Below are 18738 nucleotides of genomic sequence, written 5' to 3'. Positions count from 1 at the left end.
GCCGGTTGATCCGGAAGGTGCTTATGTGATTTCGGATCGTACGTGGGACTTATTTGGTATGTTCTGGAGAGTTACGGCCATTTAATTCTTCCTGTTAGGGGAATCGGGTTTAGGTTATCAAAAGGTGTCCAGGGACGGCTATCATGAAGTACAGCTTTTTGGGAGCTAATTATGGTTTCGCACCCGCAATTCCGAAGTGTCATAGAAATGTAGCACTAGGTAAGGTATTTGTTAGAGAGGACAATCTAACCGGTGTACATACAGTACAATCATGATAGGGTTGCTTGTAAGACGTTGTTTCGATTTGTAAGCCCTAGTCGCTTACACAGGCATGGAAAAAACAGTAAATCGTCATGTAGCACTGACTGTCGGGATTCCGTAGTTATCTCCGACATTCCTCTTCAGGTTCTATGTGTTGTGTGGTAATTAATGTGGCAAACGATATAGAAAAAAACAACGTTCTTTTCCAACGTAATCTCTGGGTTGACGTGGCACCATGACGCTACTCCTCTTCTATATCCGTCAATCTTGATATTGTATATGACGCCGCTCAGGTAAATTCCCTTGTTGATCAATTTCTTGAAAAACCGCCAGGATGCATTGTGGTTCCGCAAGTACTTTAAAACCCTTACGAATGAGGGCCTGCAACAAGTACCCCGCACAACTTACACCCGCATACTCTGGTCTCACTCAGCATATTGTTTATACCTCGCGGCGTCATAGGGCAATTGGACTGACCAACCTGACATAAGGCACCCACCGTATTTGCCCAAAGATGCCCTTTTCTTTTTAATAACTTACCGTTACCCCTTTTCCCGTCCAGCCAAGTTCATCTCGCCCAATCCTTCCATCCCCGCACCAAGAGAGCTTCCTTTGCCAAGCAGTAAACAGCCCCCCCTCCTGGACAAAATGGCTGCGCCCGAAATCCCCAAGACCATGTCCGGCATCCTCATCTCCAAAACAGGCGGCGTCGAAGTCCTCCAGTACAAGACGGACCTGGCCGTACCTGAGCTTCAAGAAGGCGAGGTGCTCGTCCGGACCGAGTACATCGGGGTCAACTACATCGACACGTACTTCCGCACCGGCCTGTACTCGGCGGCCCTGCCGCTCATAACGGGCAAGGAGGCGGCGGGCACGGTGGTGTCGGCGCACCCGTCCGTCTCGGACCGCCTACCCGTGGGGACGCGCGTGGCGTGCATCGCCGACCACACCTACGCCGAGTACGTCGCCGTGCGCGCGGCGGTGGCGACGCCCCTCCCGGACGCCCTCTCCACCAAGACGGCCGCGGCGGCCCTGCTCCAGGGCCTCACGGCCCTCACCTTCGTCCGCGAGGCCGCCGGCCTGACCAAGCCCTCCCTCGGGCTGAGCGAGGGCCCCTGGGCGCTGGTCCACGCCGCCGCCGGCGGGACCGGGTCGATGCTGGTGCAGATGCTGAGCACCATGGGCGCGCGCGTCATCGGGACGGCCGGCGGCCCCGAGAAGTGCGAGATTGCAAAGCAGAACGGCGCGCAGTGGGTGGTGGACAGCCTCAATACCAAGCCGGGGGAGGATGTGGTGAGCAGGGTGAGGGAGATTACCGGGGGGCACGGGGTGGATGTGATATTTGATGGGGTGGGAAAGGCGACGTTTGATGGCGACTTGAAGATGATTGCGAGGAAGGGGACGCTGGCTGTTTTTGGGAACGCTGTGAGTTCAAATCCCACCTCCGGTGTCAGACGGTTTGATGGCATTGCTTACACGACATGTTAGTCTGGGGCCCCTGGCCCGGTTGAGCTCCCGACGCTGAGCCCAAAAAACATCAAGCTGATGCGGCCTGCGTTGTTCGGCTACATCGCCACGCCCGAGGAGAGGGAGAGGTATACCAAGGAGCTCTTTGACCTGCTTGTGGTAGGCAAGATCCAGGTTAAAATCCACGAGGTGTACCCGCTCACGGAGGTTGCCCGGGCACATTCTGACTTGGAGGGAAGGAAGACGACGGGGAAACTTCTGCTCAAGGTCTAAAAAGCAGCTTAGAGGCCTATTTTCAAGGTCTATAAGGGGGAGGCAGACCTCCCTCCGCTCTATCGAAGAATTAATAACCCAAAGGACCGCCAAAATCATCTGAAGAATAACCGACGGCTGTGCAGAAGAGTATCGCCAATCTAGGCCTGTTTGGCCTTGAGGACTTCCAGCATCTCGGCCGGCGGATCTTGCCGGTATCCCTTAGGGTTGTTCTCCACCCAGCGCCATAGGTCGGCGCACGCGTCCTCCAGCGTGAGCTTCGTCTTCCACTTGAGCTCCTCGTTCGCGAGCGCCGGGTGGGCTGTCAGGTCCAGGACGTCTCCCTGTCTTCGCTCGACCACCTGATAGGGAAGGTCCCGGCCGACAACCTTGCTGAAAGCCTTGACCATCTCCAAGACAGTGCTGCCGCGGCCCGACCCCAGGTTCCACGCTCTCACGCCGGGCTTATGCTCTCTAAGATAGTTGAGCGCGGCTAAGTGGCCGCTCGCGAGGTCGAGGACGTGAATGTAGTCGCGGATCGCGGTGCCATCCCTCGAGGCGTAATCTAAGCAGTTTGGTTAGCGGCTGCGCGCCTGGCTCACGATACTATTTCTTCCGGTTCCTTACCGTCGCCAAAAACTAGCAGCTTCTCGCGCTCTCCAGTAGCAACCTTGCCGAGCAGAGGGAGGAGGTTGTAGGGAACGCCCTGCGGGTCCTCACCCATGATGCCGCTGGGGTGTGCGCCGCAGGGGTTGAAGTAACGAAGCAGGGCGCCGTTCCATTGGTCGTACGGCTTGCCGGCCTTCTGGCTCTTGCGCCGTTGCGCCTCGACTTGATCCGTGATGACCGTCTCGATCATGACTTTTGTCCGGCCGTACGTGTTGGTGGGGCCGATCGGGCAGTGCTCGGGGATGGGGATCATGTTGGGAACGCGCGTGGCATCACCGTAGACGGTGGCCGACGATGAGAAGACAATGTTGGTGACATTGTGCTTCTCCATTGAGCGCAGCAGGGAGATGCTGCCGCCGACATTGACGCGGTAGTACTCGAGGGGGATCTCGCCGGACTCGCCCACGGCCTGTGCCCAAGCAATTGAAAGGTCAGTGCGCCATTGCCTTCCACAGAAGATGTGCGTCGTCAACTTGCCTTGAGAGCCGCAAAGTGGATGACGCTGTCGATCTCGGGATGCTTGGCAAAGACCTCGTCGAGGGCGGCCTCGTCCGTGACATCGACCTGGTGGAAGGCGGGGCGCTTGCCGCAGATGAGCTCAATGCGGTCGATTGCGACCTTGGACGAATTGTACAGATTGTCGACGACGACCACGTCGTAGCCATTCTCGAGAAGAGCGAGGGTCGTGAAGGACCCAATGTAGCCGGTGCCACTGCAAGCCACAATTAATATCCACGCCGAGACGGAGAGCTTTCCGGAGTCGGGCCTGGGAGAATTTTTGGCGGGGTTGTCGCGGCTTGACCACAGAAGCGGGTCGGCCACGCGGTTAAGCAGGGGCGTGGGGAGGAAGCCTTACCCGGTGACGAGAACAGTTCCCACAGCCATCTTTTCGGCGGCTTCCTGGGTGTCGAAGGTAACTGGTAGAATTCGTGTGCGGGCGAGGAAAAAAATTAAGGTGACGGGGCAAAGAATGCAACCTGCAGAGGATTACTCGCAGCCTTTAAATGAGAACGTGCTATGATTACGACCGGGCAAAACATGTCGCAAATCGAATCTCGCTAGCCCGCAGTTTGCCGTGGGGCTCCCCGTCCCTGGTTTGAGACGCCTAGAAACTTAAACACAGACCCACCTGCAAGCCGTCCTCGCCCTGTTCGCCGGAGACGGGGATGTTGGGGGGCACTGGCGGCCACGATGACTCTCTGACAAGGGCCCCCTGGGCATCGCCGAACTCCGGCGCATCGTTGTTGAGGGCGGAAATGTTTGGAAGGACCCTATTACTAGAGTGTGTAGGGATAGGTAGCTGATGCGAGCAAGACACAATCGCAGAGTCGCGCGGCGATAGGTTGTTTGGTAAATTGCTGTCAGGTACACGCCTCGCATTGCTTCCTTGGAAGAGTGGTGGAGCAGAGGCAGATCTACAGATACGAAACAGACCGGTCCCGGGGCCCATAGGTCCTGCGAAATATGAGAGGTATATAAAGAAAAGGTTTACCCCGTGTCCAACAGGAAGGATCCTATGGCTGCAGCGAGAAGAGAGCAACCCGCCAACTGGCGACGACACCTCGAGCATGGCCAAAGATGTCTGGGCACACACTGTGGTTCAAAGGTGAAAGATCGAGTCGAACATGTCCACGGAAGAAGCAGCGGCGGAAACGTCGGTCGTAGGACATGCAGATCGACTAAACATGGCAGGCGATCACCGAGCCGTCGCAACCTCGAGAACCCTGACTGCCGGGTCGCCCCGTCTGGGCGGGGAGGGGAATATTGGCCGGTAAATGCATACGCTGTTTAAAAGCATACTGGCGCTGCTGAGTCAGTCGCGCCAACGACCGCCCCGCTTCATCAGTCCCCAGCCTCCTATGGCCAGCCCAAAGGTGCCGGGGGCAGGCTGCGGCACGGGCCTCACCTCCCAGCCCAAAGCCGGCCGTCGGAAAACGCGCTAATCCACAGGCGCATTCCGACACGCAGCAAGCATGGGACAAAGAGAGGCGTCGTCTTGAAAGACTCGAGTGATCTACACCCCAAGGAAGAAACCGTTTTCGGTCACGATACAAGAGCTTTATTTCCGCTTGCGATGCAGGCTTGTAGCGCATGGCCCTTCTGGCGTCTCTCATTATAGTTGCTGCGCGCCCCCAACCTCCCGCTACTCTTTCGTCCAATCCCGCTCAACATGAAACTGGCCATCGAATAGCAACCTAAAGATCGAGCGCCATCACCGCCGGATCTTCGTGCTTGAGCTGCTCCTGCGCCTCGAAACATATTGGGAGCCAATCGCACTGTATTTGTTCGGGCGTCTGGGGGCCGCATCACTGGTGCAGTGACGTGTCGTGTTGGGCTTCTGGAACTGAATCATCAATTGACGGCGCCGGCCACGCTGTCACGCAAGGTACGGCACATGCATCATCGGGTTCTGCGAGTTTTCACCCAATCCTCTCTTCGCCTTCCCTTTCCCCATCTTGCATATTTTTCTCATCGCCGCTGCAATCCTTCACGCCGGATCTCTCCTCTTTTCCTCACACACTTCACAACCTCGCCGCATCTGTTGCCGGTCGCTTTCAGTCATCGCTAAGCGCCGGCTCCGGGATGTACTCACAACTTGCAGCCATGGCTGACATAATTGACAGTCCACCGGCCTTGACCGCGGATTCGCAGGGCCACACAACTGCATCGCAAGAATCGGGCGACTCCCAGGTTTTAAACGCAGCCCTCTTAAGAGCCGTCATGGCTCCCAGGCGTAGCGCGCGCCGGGCAACCGCGAGCCCATCGCCCGCGCCCGTGACAAGGGCATCGACGCCTGGCTCTGCTCGGGGTGGCGCTCACAGGGCAACGCCGCTCCCGGCCAAGTACAGCACCTCCTACGGCTCGCCGCTAAGTCAACTTCCTGACCGTGGTGCGGTTGGTGGAGGCGGTGGTGTCACGAAAGCTGCAGCCGAGATCTTTACCAAGGTTACCAAGGACAACTTGGCAGCAGAAGCCCGCCGGCGGACCAAAGAGCAGACGAGGGCTGCACGGGCGGCGAGGGCGGGTTCGAGGGGCTCGACTGCGTCTCCGGAGCCGCCAACGATACACCCCACCATTGAAGAGGAGCTGCCGGAACCCGAGGGGGCAACAAGCGGTGAAGATCTGCCCGAGGCCCCTGTTGCAAGGTCACTCGGGACGACGGCGCGGAAGAGGGCCCGTGATGATGATGATGAGGCTGAAGCGCGGGCGGAGAAGGAAAGGAAGGAACGAGATGCTCGGTTGAGGCGGGAGAGGTCCGAGGAAGCCCGAATTCGCAGGGAGCAGAAGCTAGCTGAAGCTCAGGCGGCTGCCGAGGCTGCCGCACAGGAGAAACAACGCCTTGCGGAGCAAGCAGCGCGAGACGAAGCCACAAGAGCAGCAATGCCCCCTCCCCCACATCAACCGGTGCCTCGACCTCCGGCTATGAGCATGCTCACGCCGGCCAGTGCCACGTTACCAAACGGTGTTGGCGATCGGCCGGCGTCTGCGCGCAGTTATGTCGAGGAGGGTGGCGTATTCGTTGATGCCACCATCCAGACTCCAACCCGGCCCCCGCTCGAGGAGATGCGCCAGCTAGGACAACCTCGACCACAGCCACCGCCATTCAAGTCTACGGCGGAAGCGCCAATGGCCGCACCATCCGAGCAAACTCCGCCCCCCAGCGTGTTACGAAAGAGTCCAAGACGTCCGACGAAAATCCCACCGCATCCGGAAGAACTTCCGCCGTCTCCCAAACAACAACGGCAGCAGCCAGAACCCGTTGAAAAGGAAAAGCCGGGCCATGTGGACAAGGACCGGCCGCGGCATAAGAGCCGAGCCGGTCTCGCTGTCACGTCGGCTTTGAGCCCGCAACTCAGCGGTCGCCTCAAGCCTCTGCCAAGAGCAAAACACCTCGACCTTGGCTATGGAAGCAGACTTGTCCGGGAGACGCCCACCGAGGTCGAAGAGACACCCACCGAAGTATACATTGACGATCGCTCCTATCGGGACAGCCTCGTGCGCTTGCTGAACCCTTGGTCTGTCCTCAAGATTCTGGCTGGCGGCTTCCTCATGCTTCACCTGATACGCTTCGCCCACATCTTGGCGCGGCCAGACGTGTTCGAATCCCCTGTCTTGAGCCTTAACTGGTATGGGTGGCGAGACTGGACTAGCAACGTGGGGCAGTTTTTCCCTTCACCACTTCTGCACCCCCTAGGCGTCCTCACGAGCGATCAATATAACGACCTTAAGAGCTACCTCGACCAGAGGACGACATCAACCGAGGCCGCACTTGACAATCTCAGGGACATCATTCCTAAGGTTGTCTCTGTGCAAAAAGACAAGCGGACTGGCAAGATTGCCGTTTCTGATGAGTTCTGGCTCGCCCTCAGAGATCGACTGCATCGAGACCAGTCTATCCTCACCGTGGATGACAAGAACCGTATCTCGGAGAAGCACTGGAACGCTCTACAGAACCGGTTAAAGAGCGTCGGTCTAACTGGCAAGACCCTATCCGCCTCGGATGTGGAGGACATGATCAAGAGATTGGCTCCGCAGGCCTGGGAGAAGTGGGTGCAGAACAACGAGCGCAAAGTGGCCGACATTCTCGGCCGAGCGCAAGGAAAACACCAGGACAAAGGCCGGTCATCTGCCAAAACAGACGACGAAGTCGTCGTCACGAGAGAGGAATTCATGCGCGAGCTGAACGAGCACTTGGCGAAGAGCCAGAAGCAATTTGACAAGGAGATGGAGAGTCACCGGCTGGAGATTGAGAAACTGATTCGCCAAGTCAAAGAGGCTGCATCTGCAACGGGCATGGCCAAAAAGGAAATCACGTCTCTCGTGCAGAGGACCGTTAACAAAGCCATCGGCGAACTCCAACTCAAGATCGCCTCCAAAACCGGCGCAGCCAGCATCGTCGCCGCCCTCGGCCGGCAAGTCAACCACTTCGGCCCGGGCAACGGCGCCGCCATCGACCTCTCGCTCACCTCCCCTACCTACCAAATCATCAACAAGCCGCCGATCGGCTCTAAGAAGTGGCTCAAATCGATGCGCAACATGCCTCAATTCCAGCACGAGAGGATCCACGCTCTCACCCCCTGGGTCGACGCGGGCCATTGTTGGTGCGCGGGCATCCGCGCCGCGAACGGTTCCACCATCCCCGCCGACGTGGCCGTCCGGCTCGCACGGGTCGTCATCCCGCAGTACATCGTCCTCGAGCACATCGACCCGGCCGCCACAAACGACCCGCTGGCTAGGCCGAAGGACATTGAAGTCTGGGCCGCCTTTGATGAGCCCGCCCGCCGGGAGAGGGTGCTCGACTGGATGGCGGCCAAATTCCCTGAGATCGAGCCCGGGCACCGGTGGGTGGCGCAGGGATTGGCGAAGATTGGCGCGTTCCGGTACAAGTACAAGGACCAGGACGCGGGGATCTACATTCACAAGCTGTCGGACGAGCTGCTGAAGATGGACGCAGCGACGGATCTGGTGGCCGTGAGGGCTATTACCAATTACGGAGCAGAGGACCATACCTGCTTTTATAGGATACGGATGTACGGGAATGCGGCGGATTCGGAAGGCGAGACGGAGAGTTAAGACCCCTTAAAAGCAGAGGGTTGGAGTAGGGAATCAAGACTGGTAGCGGGATAGGGGAATCTCCCTTTTGGAGCGTTCGCTCTTGTGATGGTGGGCGTGAACTGGCGTTTTTGCGAGGGGCGGATACCCGTTTGGTTCATTTTAGAGTTGCATGTTGATGGCTGAAGGTTTTTTCACTTCTCGGTGGAGTGGGATCTTCTCTTTCTTGTTTTACACGGGAATTCATGTTAGGTAGTCGAGAAACACAGGCAATGAAGAGGAGCACATCCCAAAGCCGCTGCTTGCCTGCCGTCACTCCGTTGACCGCCACCAGTTCAGAACTGTCATGGCCCGGTATGGGTCTGATGAATACTCAAAACATGCCGTCTTAAAAACAAGGTATCATTCCAATCCAGCTAGCTGGCGTTAACAACTCAATCCTCCAACAAGCCGGCCGCCAAAGCCTCCAGATCCTGCAGGTTATCCGGTTCATGATCCATCTCAATAACCTTCTTCCCACCCTTCTTCTTCCTACTCTTCTTCTGACTCTCCTCCTCCTCCTCCTCCGAATCGTCCTGGAACCACTTCTTCGCCTTCTTCCTCGGCGGCTCCCTCTCTTCCTCCCGCGCCTCCTCACCGTCACTCTCGTCGCGATTATACTCTCCCGCAATCGGCAACGACCGGAGCAGCGCGAGCGGGTCCTCTTCCTGCTCCGCGTCCGCGGCCTCGAGGCGGGGCAGGCCGGGCAGGCCCTTGGCCTCGGCCTCCTCGCCGCGCTCCCTGGCCTTCTGGCGCTCGCGCTTCTCCTTGCGGCGCCGCTTGGCGAGCTGCTTGTCCTCGACGTCGGCCTCGCGGACCTTGACCGTCTCCGACTCGACGAAGCGCCGCCGGAGCGTCTCGGCGGGGCCCTCCCTCTGGAAGTCGTCCTCGCCCTGCAGCTCGTAGATGGGGTGGGCGTTGCCCTCGTCGTCGAACACGAGCTTGCTGCCCCGGTCCATGTACTTGAGCAGCTTCTTCTTGGACTTGAGGAGCTTCTCGCGCCGGTGCGAGTCGATGACCAGCTCCGACTTGCCGAGCTTGATGACCTTGGGCTGTTCGGCCGCGGGGGCGGAGGCCGCGGATTTGTTGCCCCCGCCGGCGGCGGCGTCGTCGAGCTGGGCGTCGCCGTCGAGGACGCGCTTTACCGAGAGGAAGTCTCCGTCGTCGTCACCGTCATCGTCGCCTTCGGCCTGGTTCTGATCCTCGCCGAGGAGCTTGCGGTAGTGGGACGAGAGGACGTCCTGGTTTTGGCGTTCCGCCATCTTCTGGTATTTGGTGCGGACCTGGTCCTTCTTGCGTTTTCCGGGCTCGCCGTCCGAGTCGGTGTCGGAACCGCTCGACATGGCGGCGCGCGAGGCATTCTTCAGCCTCTTGACGTCTTCACCCTTTTGGAATTTGATCTGCGGGGTGCCTAGGAGGCCGAGGGACTCTGCGTAGCCGTCCAGGTCGAGGTCGTTGAACTTGAAGACCTCCTTGTCTTTTTGGAGGTAGATGGAACGGGTGTAGGAGATGAAGGCTTTTTGGCCCAGGTATTTCAGGTCGGGAGACTGGAAACATTGGCTTTGGAGCTCGTTCTTGATGCTTTTCTTCTTCTTTTCCCGAACATTGACCTTTTGTATGGGGACTTTCTTCTGCTCGAGCCTCTTTAGGAATCCTTTCTCCTCACTGGGTTCGAGGAAGAGGACAGCCCGGCCTTTGCTTTCGTACCGAGCTGTCCTTCCCACGCGGTGAATATACGTGTCGGCGTCCTCGGGGCAATCGACCTGAATAACCCAATCAACAGCCGGGAAATCAACACCTCTGGCGACGACATCCGTAGCAAACAGGCAGGAGAACTTCGCAGAGGTAAACCGCGATGTAATCTCCATGCGCGCCACCTGCTTCTGCCGCCCGTGGAGGTGAAGTAAGGGAATGCCGGGCTGCATCCGCTTGAAGCTCTCGTACACAAATCGAACCTGTTTGCCAGACGAAAGGAAGACGATGATCTTGCTCTTGAGATTAGTTCGTAGGAATCCCCAGAGCGTGTCGAGCTTCTCTGCCAGGGGCGTGATTATGTAGGATTGCTGTAGAGTGGCAGGGGTCGCGCTCGCCGCGGCTTCATGTACCGACACGTACTCAGGATCCTTCAGGCTTAGCCGCGCTAGATCCGAGACCCTCTTGCTCTGCGTGGCGGAGAAGAGTAGGGTCTGCCTGGTCTTTGGGAGATGGTCGACCAGCGCATCGACAGCTGACTGGAAGCCCATGTCCATGATCCGATCAGCTTCGTCCAGCACCAGAATCTGCAGATTGTTCACGTCGAAGCCCGCTGTCTGGTCAAGATGCTGCAACATCCGCCCCGGCGTGCACACGAGAATGTTCATGCGCCCTAACCTCTCGGCCTCCTCTTTCAGACTCTTGCCACCAATGACTAGACCGGCCGAAAAGTAATGGTTCCGACCAATTTTCCGTAGCACCTCGAAAATCTGGACCGCTAGCTCACGGGTAGGACTGATGATGAGGGCGCCGAGCCCGTCGTACTCGGTCCATTGGGCCTGGTAGAGCTTCTCGAGGACAGGGACGAGGAAGGCGAGCGTCTTGCCGCTGCCCGTCTTGGCGGCGCCGAGGATGTCATTACCCTTAAGGGCCAAGGGTATCGCAGCTCGCTGGACATCGGTCAGGACTTCGAAGTGGGACGCACGCAGACCGGAAGCGGTGGCTTCACAGAGCGGTAGATCGGTGAATTTTTTGATGTCAGGCGACTTGGGGTCCTGGTAAGATTTCGTTAGAGCACGGAATGACAACCAGTGGGTGAGTAGAACAGGCGAGAAATGCCAATCCTCGCACTTACCAGCTGATTGACGGCCTCGCGTAGCTTCCCCAGGTCTTCTTGCTCCCTCTTCCTCTTGAGCGATTTCGCTTCTGATTTCTTCGGCGTCGGCTTATTGCGTTGGGCGAGCCCGCCCTTCGCGCCGCCAGCTGCCATTTTGTCGGATCTGCTGAACCTTGCTCGAGTGTGAGCTGAAAGTGCCGCCAAAGGTCGACGGAGCCGAGTGCTTGATCCCGAAATTTTTGGCGGAGAGCGATTCTGCCGCTTTGCCCCACCAGATGATTGGGTGGGAGAACAATCGGTGCCTGTACAGGGTTAGGGTTATCGGTTTGGAGTAACTGCGAACAAACCGTCTAGTTCCCTAGCATCTAGCTTGAACTTAGTTGTTCTCCATCTGATGGGAAGTTCCTAACCGCCCACACAGAGTGCGGTAGAGCTATTTGACGGCTGGGACATTCAGGGATTGATCACGATTGCGATTGCGTCAGTTTGGAAGTGAGCCAAAATAGAGAATTATAGAGCGGAGTTATATCATGCAAGTCGACCCTGTTTGAATGAAGGCTGAGAGCGGAGATGTGGAGAGTATCCCCTGGATCGACGGATAGTAATGAGGGGCGAGATCTTGGATTGCTCAGTGGGTGGAAGCCAACAAAGGACTTTAGAAGCATATATGCCCGTGCCAAACAGAGAATACCACAGCTAGAGAGTATATACAATGCGGTTGCTAGCCGATATAATTTATGCTTCGATGAATGCAAATGCGGCGTTCATATTGTTGGGATTGGTGCGACTCTATGCCAGGGAACAAGAGCAATGGCACGGACGAGCAGAAGATGAGATAAAGACCCAAACGTTGGAATATCAAGGGACATTTGACCGCCACCAGCGTAATCTGCAGCATTTACGTTCTGTGCTGTGGAATTAAAGGTTGCGCCACCGACCATGCGCCGTGCCTCGCCGACCGCGCCAATGTGCGCCACGAGGTTGCGGCACCTCCAACGACATCTGGCGGCTTCGATGCTTGGAACATCAAACTAAGCGCAGTATCAGGACGGAACTTGGTGGATGCAGCCTACATTATGTACGAATAAGCCGAATCTTTCGGCTTGCATGACCGTCCGAAGAGAACTTGACTTGGAGTTGCCACCAACTAATACCTTGACTCGATGTCATTGAGTAACGTTTTGGGGCCGCTGCGGGACCGCCAAGAGTTGACTCGCACATATCCCACCTTCATCAACCTTATCCCCGCCTTATCGGGCCTGTTCCATCTGGAGATAAGATGGTACAGATTTCCGGGTCGGCCAATGGACAGCCGAACGGCATCGCCAGCCAAGGCCATCTCCCCTTGATAACACAGGCCTTCTAGGATCCGCCAAGATCCTGCCCAGTCCCACCAGCTTCCAACTTTCCCCAGCCCAGCTACCCGCCTTGTTACTGTTATACATGTCGACCAGCCATCTCGACTCCTGTGCATGGCTTCCCCAAGATGACCGCCCCGATTGTTCCAAGGAATGGTCCTGGCACCCCGGGCACAGCGTGGGGGAACCGTCGGTGCCGCTAACCGACGGGGACTCCTTCCGCTCGGATGGGAAGTGATAAGCGCCTCGATAAATATCGGACGAGACCCGGATCATGGAATGAGAGCGGCAATTCTCTCCTTCTGGGGCCCAGATAAATCAATCAGCGGCGTTCTAGACCTTGATTAAGACGCTACTTCGGATCTTCCGGGTCGAACAGTCGCTAGTTCCACCCAGCGATCTATTCCTCAGAATCTTTGGACACCGACTCTAACGCGAACGGCTTCCCTCTTACTCTCCCCGCACTCAGTCGCCTCCACGTGCGCTGTGCGTCATCCTGCAGCAGGCCGCCCGACTGCACTCAGAGTTTGTAAATCCGGAGCCACTCGCATCAGCTCCTGTCTTCGCTCAACCCGACCCGAGTAATGGCGGAAAAGCCCAGCGCCCTAAGGCGCCTCGCCGACAAGTTGGCCGTCGAGGCAGAGCCGGGGTTGACCAACGCCCAGTTGATGGTGCGAACTCTTGCCCGCCATGGCCGGCAGTTCGTCGCATAGTTCGCTTGTTGCAGCTGACACACCGCCATGAATCAGTTGACGAACCATGATCTGAAGCCGGTCGAACCCGTGCGTCGCCAATGGGGCCCCTGGAACTTTGTCGGCTTCTGGATCGCCGACTCGTTCAACATCAATACCTGGATGATCTCGGGCTCGATGATCGTGGGCGGTCTGTCGTGGTGGCAGTCCTGGCTTTGCGTCTGGCTCGGCTACGCCATCGCCGGCTGCTTCGTCTGCCTGACAGGTCGAATCGGCGCGACGTACCACATTGGTTTCCCCGTCGTTGGCAGGGCGTCGTTTGGCATCTGGGGAAGCTTGTGGCCTGTCTTCAACCGAGCTGCGATGGGTTCGTGGAGTCTACCCCTGAAGAGGAGCCATCATATCGGTACCATTGGCTAACCTCGTGACAGCGTGCGTTTGGTATGGTGTCCAGGCGTACATTGGAGGGCACTGCGTGTATATCATGATCCGGGCCATCTGGACCAGTTGGGTGAGCAAACTAAGCCGGGACGGCTTTTCGACCCCCTTTCTGACATCCTCGCTAGCATCGTGACATCATCCCCGACACCTTCCCAGAAGGCTCTGGCACGACAACAGCTGATTACGCCTCGTTCTTCATCTTCTGGCTCTGCTCATTACCAGCCATCTGGTTCCCTGTCCACAAGGTCCGCCATCTCTTCACAGTCAAGGCCTACTTTGTGCCGGTCGCTGGTGTTGCCTTCCTCATTTGGGCCGTCGTCCGTGCCGGCGGTGTCGGCCCCATCGTCAGGCAACCAGCAACCAAGGAGGGATCGGAGCTCGCGTGGGAGTTCGTCAAGGGCGTCATGAGCTCTATAGCCAACTTTGCGACCCTCATCGTCAACGACCCTGACTTTGCGCGTTTTGCCGTCAAGCCTCGCGACGCGTTCTGGTCACAGCTGCTTACCATCCCGATCGGCTTCGCCGTTACCTCGTTCATCGGCATCATCGTCTCTTCGTCCTCGTCGGTCATCTACGGCGGTGAGCCAATCTGGGACCCGCTTGACCTCCTGGAGCGCTTCATCGACGATGGCGGCTCGGGCCAGCGCTTCGGCGTCTTCGTCATCGCTACCGCCTTTTCGCTCGCCCAGCTCGGCACCAACATCGCCGCCAACTCCGTGTCGGCCGGCACCGACATGACGGCACTGCTCCCGCGCTGGCTCAACATCCGCCGCGGTGGCTACATTTGTGCCGCTGTCGGCCTGGCAATGTGCCCGTACACGCTCCTCACCTCGAGCAACCAGTTCACGACATATCTATCGGCCTATAGCGTGTTCCTCTCATCTATCGCAGGCGTCATGATCTCGGACTACTACTTTGTCCGCCGGGGTTATCTCGAGGTGAAGGAGCTGTATGACGCACGCAGGACCGGGCCATACTACTTTACGTATGGCATCCACTGGCGGGCGTACGCGGCGTACATCGGTGGCATCCTGATCAACGTGGTGGGGTTTGCCGGCGCTGTGGGCACCCAAGTTCCCATTGGTGCCACTTACATTTACAACCTCAACTTTTTCTGTGGGTTCATCGTGTCGGCGGGTTTGTACTGGACTCTATGCAAGATCTCGCCTATCCCGGCAACTAGCGACAAGTGGATGGAGGTGGGAGACGAGATTGACGACCTCAGAGTGGCGTACGACGACCAGAGCGGGAGTCAAGAGTTTGATGACGACGTCGTCATGGGCAGGGCTAAGGATGACGGGAAGGTGGTCTAGGTTCGGCTCCAGCTCTTGCTAGTGGATAGGATACCCATAGTGTTTGCGAATTTCAATGTCGGATACCCATTGGACAGTCGCGGGCAGTTACCTTGCAGATCCATCTATCATTGTTTCCGTTCAAGTCCTTAAACCAAACCATGCACTCGAGTATATCCCGTTATTGTTCTCAAGGTTTCTTGGGAGCACCGAAGGTGGTTACTAGGCGGCACATCGAAGCACTCGAAAGCATTTGGTGAAGCTAGTGAAGTATATACAAACCCGGACCACAAATAGATGCCAAGTATCCGATGTTAGTATTTTCATCTGCCGTAGAGACCACCATCCACCTACGTACACTAACCAAGCATAGACAGCAGATCGTTCTCCGACATCCAAGAAATATATACTGCCTAATGGAGCGAAGCTCCCTCGCGGCTGTCGTCCGTGTGTTTGAAGTCGTAGCCCAGTAGCAGGCGGACGAATATGAGCTTTAGCGTCTCATGTATGAAGAAGCGGCCTAGATAGTATAACGACTAGCCTTGAAGCTGATTATATCCTCCCCGGCCGATATAAAGTAGAACTAGTGGGTCTCTAGTCCTATACACTTGTATAGGTAATAGTAGGTATCCAACTTATAAGGGTCTTGGTATACGTCAGGGTCTAGACTATAGTGATAGCTAAAGTTATAGTCAAAAAGTAGAGTCACACCTTTTCCCCACTTTGTATGGGAATTTGTATGGGAAGCGTTGAAGGTCAACTTAGAGCTAATGCAGCCAGCTGTCGGATGCACAGCACCTCTGAACGTTCGGAGTTAAATTTGGGATGGAAATTCAGATGTAAATTGAGGATGTCTTGTTTTCTTCTTTGTCTAACGGAGGTGAACTTCCTTCTTATTCCCAACTTCCTGGACCACGGAGACCCGGGTTGACGGGTCTCCGAGAGATCGGATCACACTTATCCGAGTCACACTAATCCGGATTACACTGATCCGGGTTCGTGTTTTGCAGATCCAGGATCCAGCTTCCTGACCCTTTTGACACCAGCTTCTACAAGCAGCAAAATAGAAAATGACCTCTTAGATAGAGGATTCAGCTTAAAATACCTCTAATACTATTTTTCTTTTATTTTTAAAAAATGTTGGTAGTAGTTTAATAGGCAGTAATGGAGTTAGGTTTTAACGTATTTGATAAGCGAGTCGTACAAATAAGCGAGTCGTATAGTCCCTACCACAACACGTCCTCTTTTCACCTAACATCAATTTTCTCCACAACCTAATATACCTCCTATTTCAAAGGAAGCCAGGATACTCTTAGCCCTCGAAGCTCTTCAAAACGATGAAAAATTAAGCCTCCAAGCTGCAGCTGCGTTCTACGATATACCGCCTATGACTCTCTCTGACCGACGCGCTGGCAAGCCTGCACGACGCGATCTTCCAACCAACTCACGCCAGCTCACTGATTCTGAAGAGGAGGCTATTGTTCGATATATCATTGAGCTAGTTTCACGTGCATTTCTGCCTAGACTGTCTGGTATAGAAGGTATGGCCAACCAACTATTACGCGTATACGACACGCTTCCTATCAGCAAGCGATGGGTCTACAACTTTGTCAAACGCTAGCCAGAGCTCAATATACGTTGGGTACGTCGATACGACTACCAGAGGGCCAAGTACGAGGATCCAAAGGTTATTAGCAAGTGGTTTACACTTATATAGAATACCAAGGCCAAATACAGCATAACTTTAGGTCTTCCAGATGCCACAAAACCCCCAAGAAGCCAATACATAGTCAACGGCTATAAAGATCCGTATTACTAACCACCAAAATAACTCTCCGATTTCAATGTTAGTTGCAGTAGTGAAGTGGGGAATGTCAGATAAAACGCAGGTTTAGCATCTTACGACTAATAATCGTGGAGCTCCTCACCCTTTGAGTGTTTGGTGTAGTTGGCAGTTTACGACAATTAAGAGTGTCAGTGCCTCTTTGGTGCTAGCTGATTAAAATGTCGTGGGTTCGATTCCCACGTAGAGCAGATCTGCCACCTGGCGAAAAGTGACAAGACCTTATATAAGCTCGAGACGAAGTACGGACAAACGGAGTTAGTGGTCTCCAGGAGGCAAAAGGTCTCCAGCTCTAAACCCTCAGGATGTCTTTAGAGTTGAGGGGATGTGTTAGATAAAACGTAGGTTTAGCATCCTACGAATAACAATCGTGGAACTCCCTACTTTTTGGGTGTTTAGTGTAGTTAGTAGTTTGTAACAGGTACTGGCTGATTTGCTAGAGTTTCTTATATAAGCTAATTTACTCTCTTCTATATAATAGAAAATCTTGTTTTTTCTATAACTAACTTTCTAATCCGGTTTGTCTAAGCAATTTTGCTCTTAAAAGTAGGCATCTACTCGAGTTTATCAGAACGTTCTTCGTCCTTATAATCTAGTCTTCTCGAGGGGCTATTAGCTAAATTTTACTTTCTAAGCTAATACTTAATAGTAAAATCAAATCCTGCTAGATATTAGCCTACTAACTACTTAATCGGTTTTGCTTTACAACCCTTTATAAGTTATTGTGATCTTAAAATACAGTAACTTTATAGCGACTCCTTTCAATATCGTACTACTAATGCTTAAAGGTTTCTATAATAGCTATTATCTCCTTGTTAGGAGTTCTATAGTCTTTAGCCAGTCTAGGAAACTTCGCCGACTAGAATGTAATAGATGCCGACTAGAATGTAATAGAACGTTTTCAGTCCCCTTTCGCGATCTACTAAAATGGTGTAGAAACACACATCTACACCCACATACCCACCAGAAACAAGGGGGAGGGCAAAGATGGCCAAATGCCCGACAGACAAGATAGACAAGACAGGCCAGGCGACACTACCACAAATCGGGTCCCTACAGCCTAAACAAGGTCAAAACAACATGTGCAAATAGAGTTCCCTCTGATCAGAGGGAGATCGCTTTGCACGCAAAGAGAGCCCGTCAATTGAGCTTGCAACAAGTGTGAAGAAAAGTACTGAATTGATTGTCCTATCTAAGGAGCAATAGCCAGGACGGCCCTACTTATGGTACGAAAGAAAAATGGGCCCACGGCAAGTTCCAGCCCCTGAGCACCATCCTAGCAACTGTGTCTCTTTGATCAGAGGGACCCTGCCCTCTGGGGACTGTTTTCCCCAACTCACTACAATAAGACAACGTCTATTACAAAGTTAGAGATGTCTATCTCAATAATGATAGGGAGTTCGGGGTTAAAATAATATAAAACTAATGTATTTTAAAATATTTTCTTGAGTTATACAAATACTATACACTCTTTGGCCTCTAACTAGAGGGTTCCTAGTTTTCGTCTATTCTATAACCTCTTTAGTAAATTACTTAATAGTAATGCAATCTCTAAATAACCTCGAATAATCGATAGTAAAAATTGCAAAATCCTAAGAAAACTTAGATATCTTAATAGAATTATAGTTCAGACTAATCTTAGATAGTCCAATTCATACTAAATCCATGCTGACACCTTCAGAAGTTAAAATATAACCTAGAAATTCTACCTAGTTTTAGTAAAAAGAATATTTACTAGGTTTATATTATAACTATACATGTCTTAGACATTCTAGGACTCGTTGGAGGTAAGTTATATAGGTTCCCTATCTAGGGAGAAAATTAAAATATTATCCAAATAATATATATAACAATTATCTAATAATCCACCTAAAGCAGTCTAAATATAACTTTAGAAGGTTGTAGAAGTATTTATAAGGCTAAAAGATATAATAAGATACTCGAATAGATTATATCAGGTACGAACTATAGAGTCCTGTTACTATAACAGCTGATAATGTCAGAAAAAGCCATTATTACTATCAGCTAATAGATAGGCTAAGCTCAGGTCTAGGGTCAGGAC

At 54.2% G+C, this 18738-nt stretch overlaps 5 protein-coding genes across 5 annotated transcripts; 3 read left to right on the top strand and 2 right to left on the bottom strand.

Moving 5' to 3' along the window:
- Positions 1-909: 909 nt before the first annotated feature.
- On the top strand, positions 910-2001 carry MFIFM68171_06786 (uncharacterized protein; the record flags this gene model as incomplete). The annotated part of the gene is made up of 2 exons (XM_071062206.1): positions 910-1686; positions 1750-2001. The coding sequence occupies 2 exons, from the start codon at positions 910-912 to the stop codon at positions 1999-2001; spliced, it is 1029 nt and encodes a 342-aa protein (XP_070918307.1).
- A 140-nt stretch (positions 2002-2141) lies between these two features.
- GAL10 (UDP-glucose-4-epimerase) lies at positions 2142-3534 on the bottom strand (the record flags this gene model as incomplete). Its single annotated transcript, XM_071062205.1, has 4 exons — positions 2142-2545; positions 2608-3058; positions 3127-3361; positions 3506-3534. The coding sequence occupies 4 exons, from the start codon at positions 3532-3534 to the stop codon at positions 2142-2144; spliced, it is 1119 nt and encodes a 372-aa protein (XP_070918306.1).
- Positions 3535-5370: 1836 nt separating this feature from the next.
- Positions 5371-8223, top strand: MFIFM68171_06784 (uncharacterized protein; the record flags this gene model as incomplete). The annotated part of the gene is made up of 1 exon (XM_071062204.1): positions 5371-8223. One exon carries the CDS (start codon positions 5371-5373, stop codon positions 8221-8223), a length of 2853 nt encoding a protein of 950 aa, XP_070918305.1.
- A 413-nt stretch (positions 8224-8636) lies between these two features.
- DBP4 (ATP-dependent RNA helicase dbp4) lies at positions 8637-11203 on the bottom strand (the record flags this gene model as incomplete). Its single annotated transcript, XM_071062203.1, has 2 exons — positions 8637-10988; positions 11069-11203. 2 exons carry the CDS (start codon positions 11201-11203, stop codon positions 8637-8639), a joined length of 2487 nt encoding a protein of 828 aa, XP_070918304.1.
- Positions 11204-12992: 1789 nt separating this feature from the next.
- On the top strand, positions 12993-14854 carry fur4 (uracil permease; the record flags this gene model as incomplete). Its single annotated transcript, XM_071062202.1, has 4 exons — positions 12993-13079; positions 13158-13467; positions 13532-13611; positions 13667-14854. The coding sequence occupies 4 exons, from the start codon at positions 12993-12995 to the stop codon at positions 14852-14854; spliced, it is 1665 nt and encodes a 554-aa protein (XP_070918303.1).
- Between the last annotated feature and the right edge of the window lie 3884 nt (positions 14855-18738).

This window comes from Madurella fahalii (genome assembly GCF_045866475.1).
Source record: "Madurella fahalii IFM 68171 DNA, scaffold_3, whole genome shotgun sequence".
NCBI classification, from domain to species: Eukaryota; Fungi; Ascomycota; class Sordariomycetes; order Sordariales; genus Madurella; species Madurella fahalii.
Note: the sequence above shows the minus strand (reverse complement) of the source record. Positions and strands in the feature narration are given on the sequence as shown.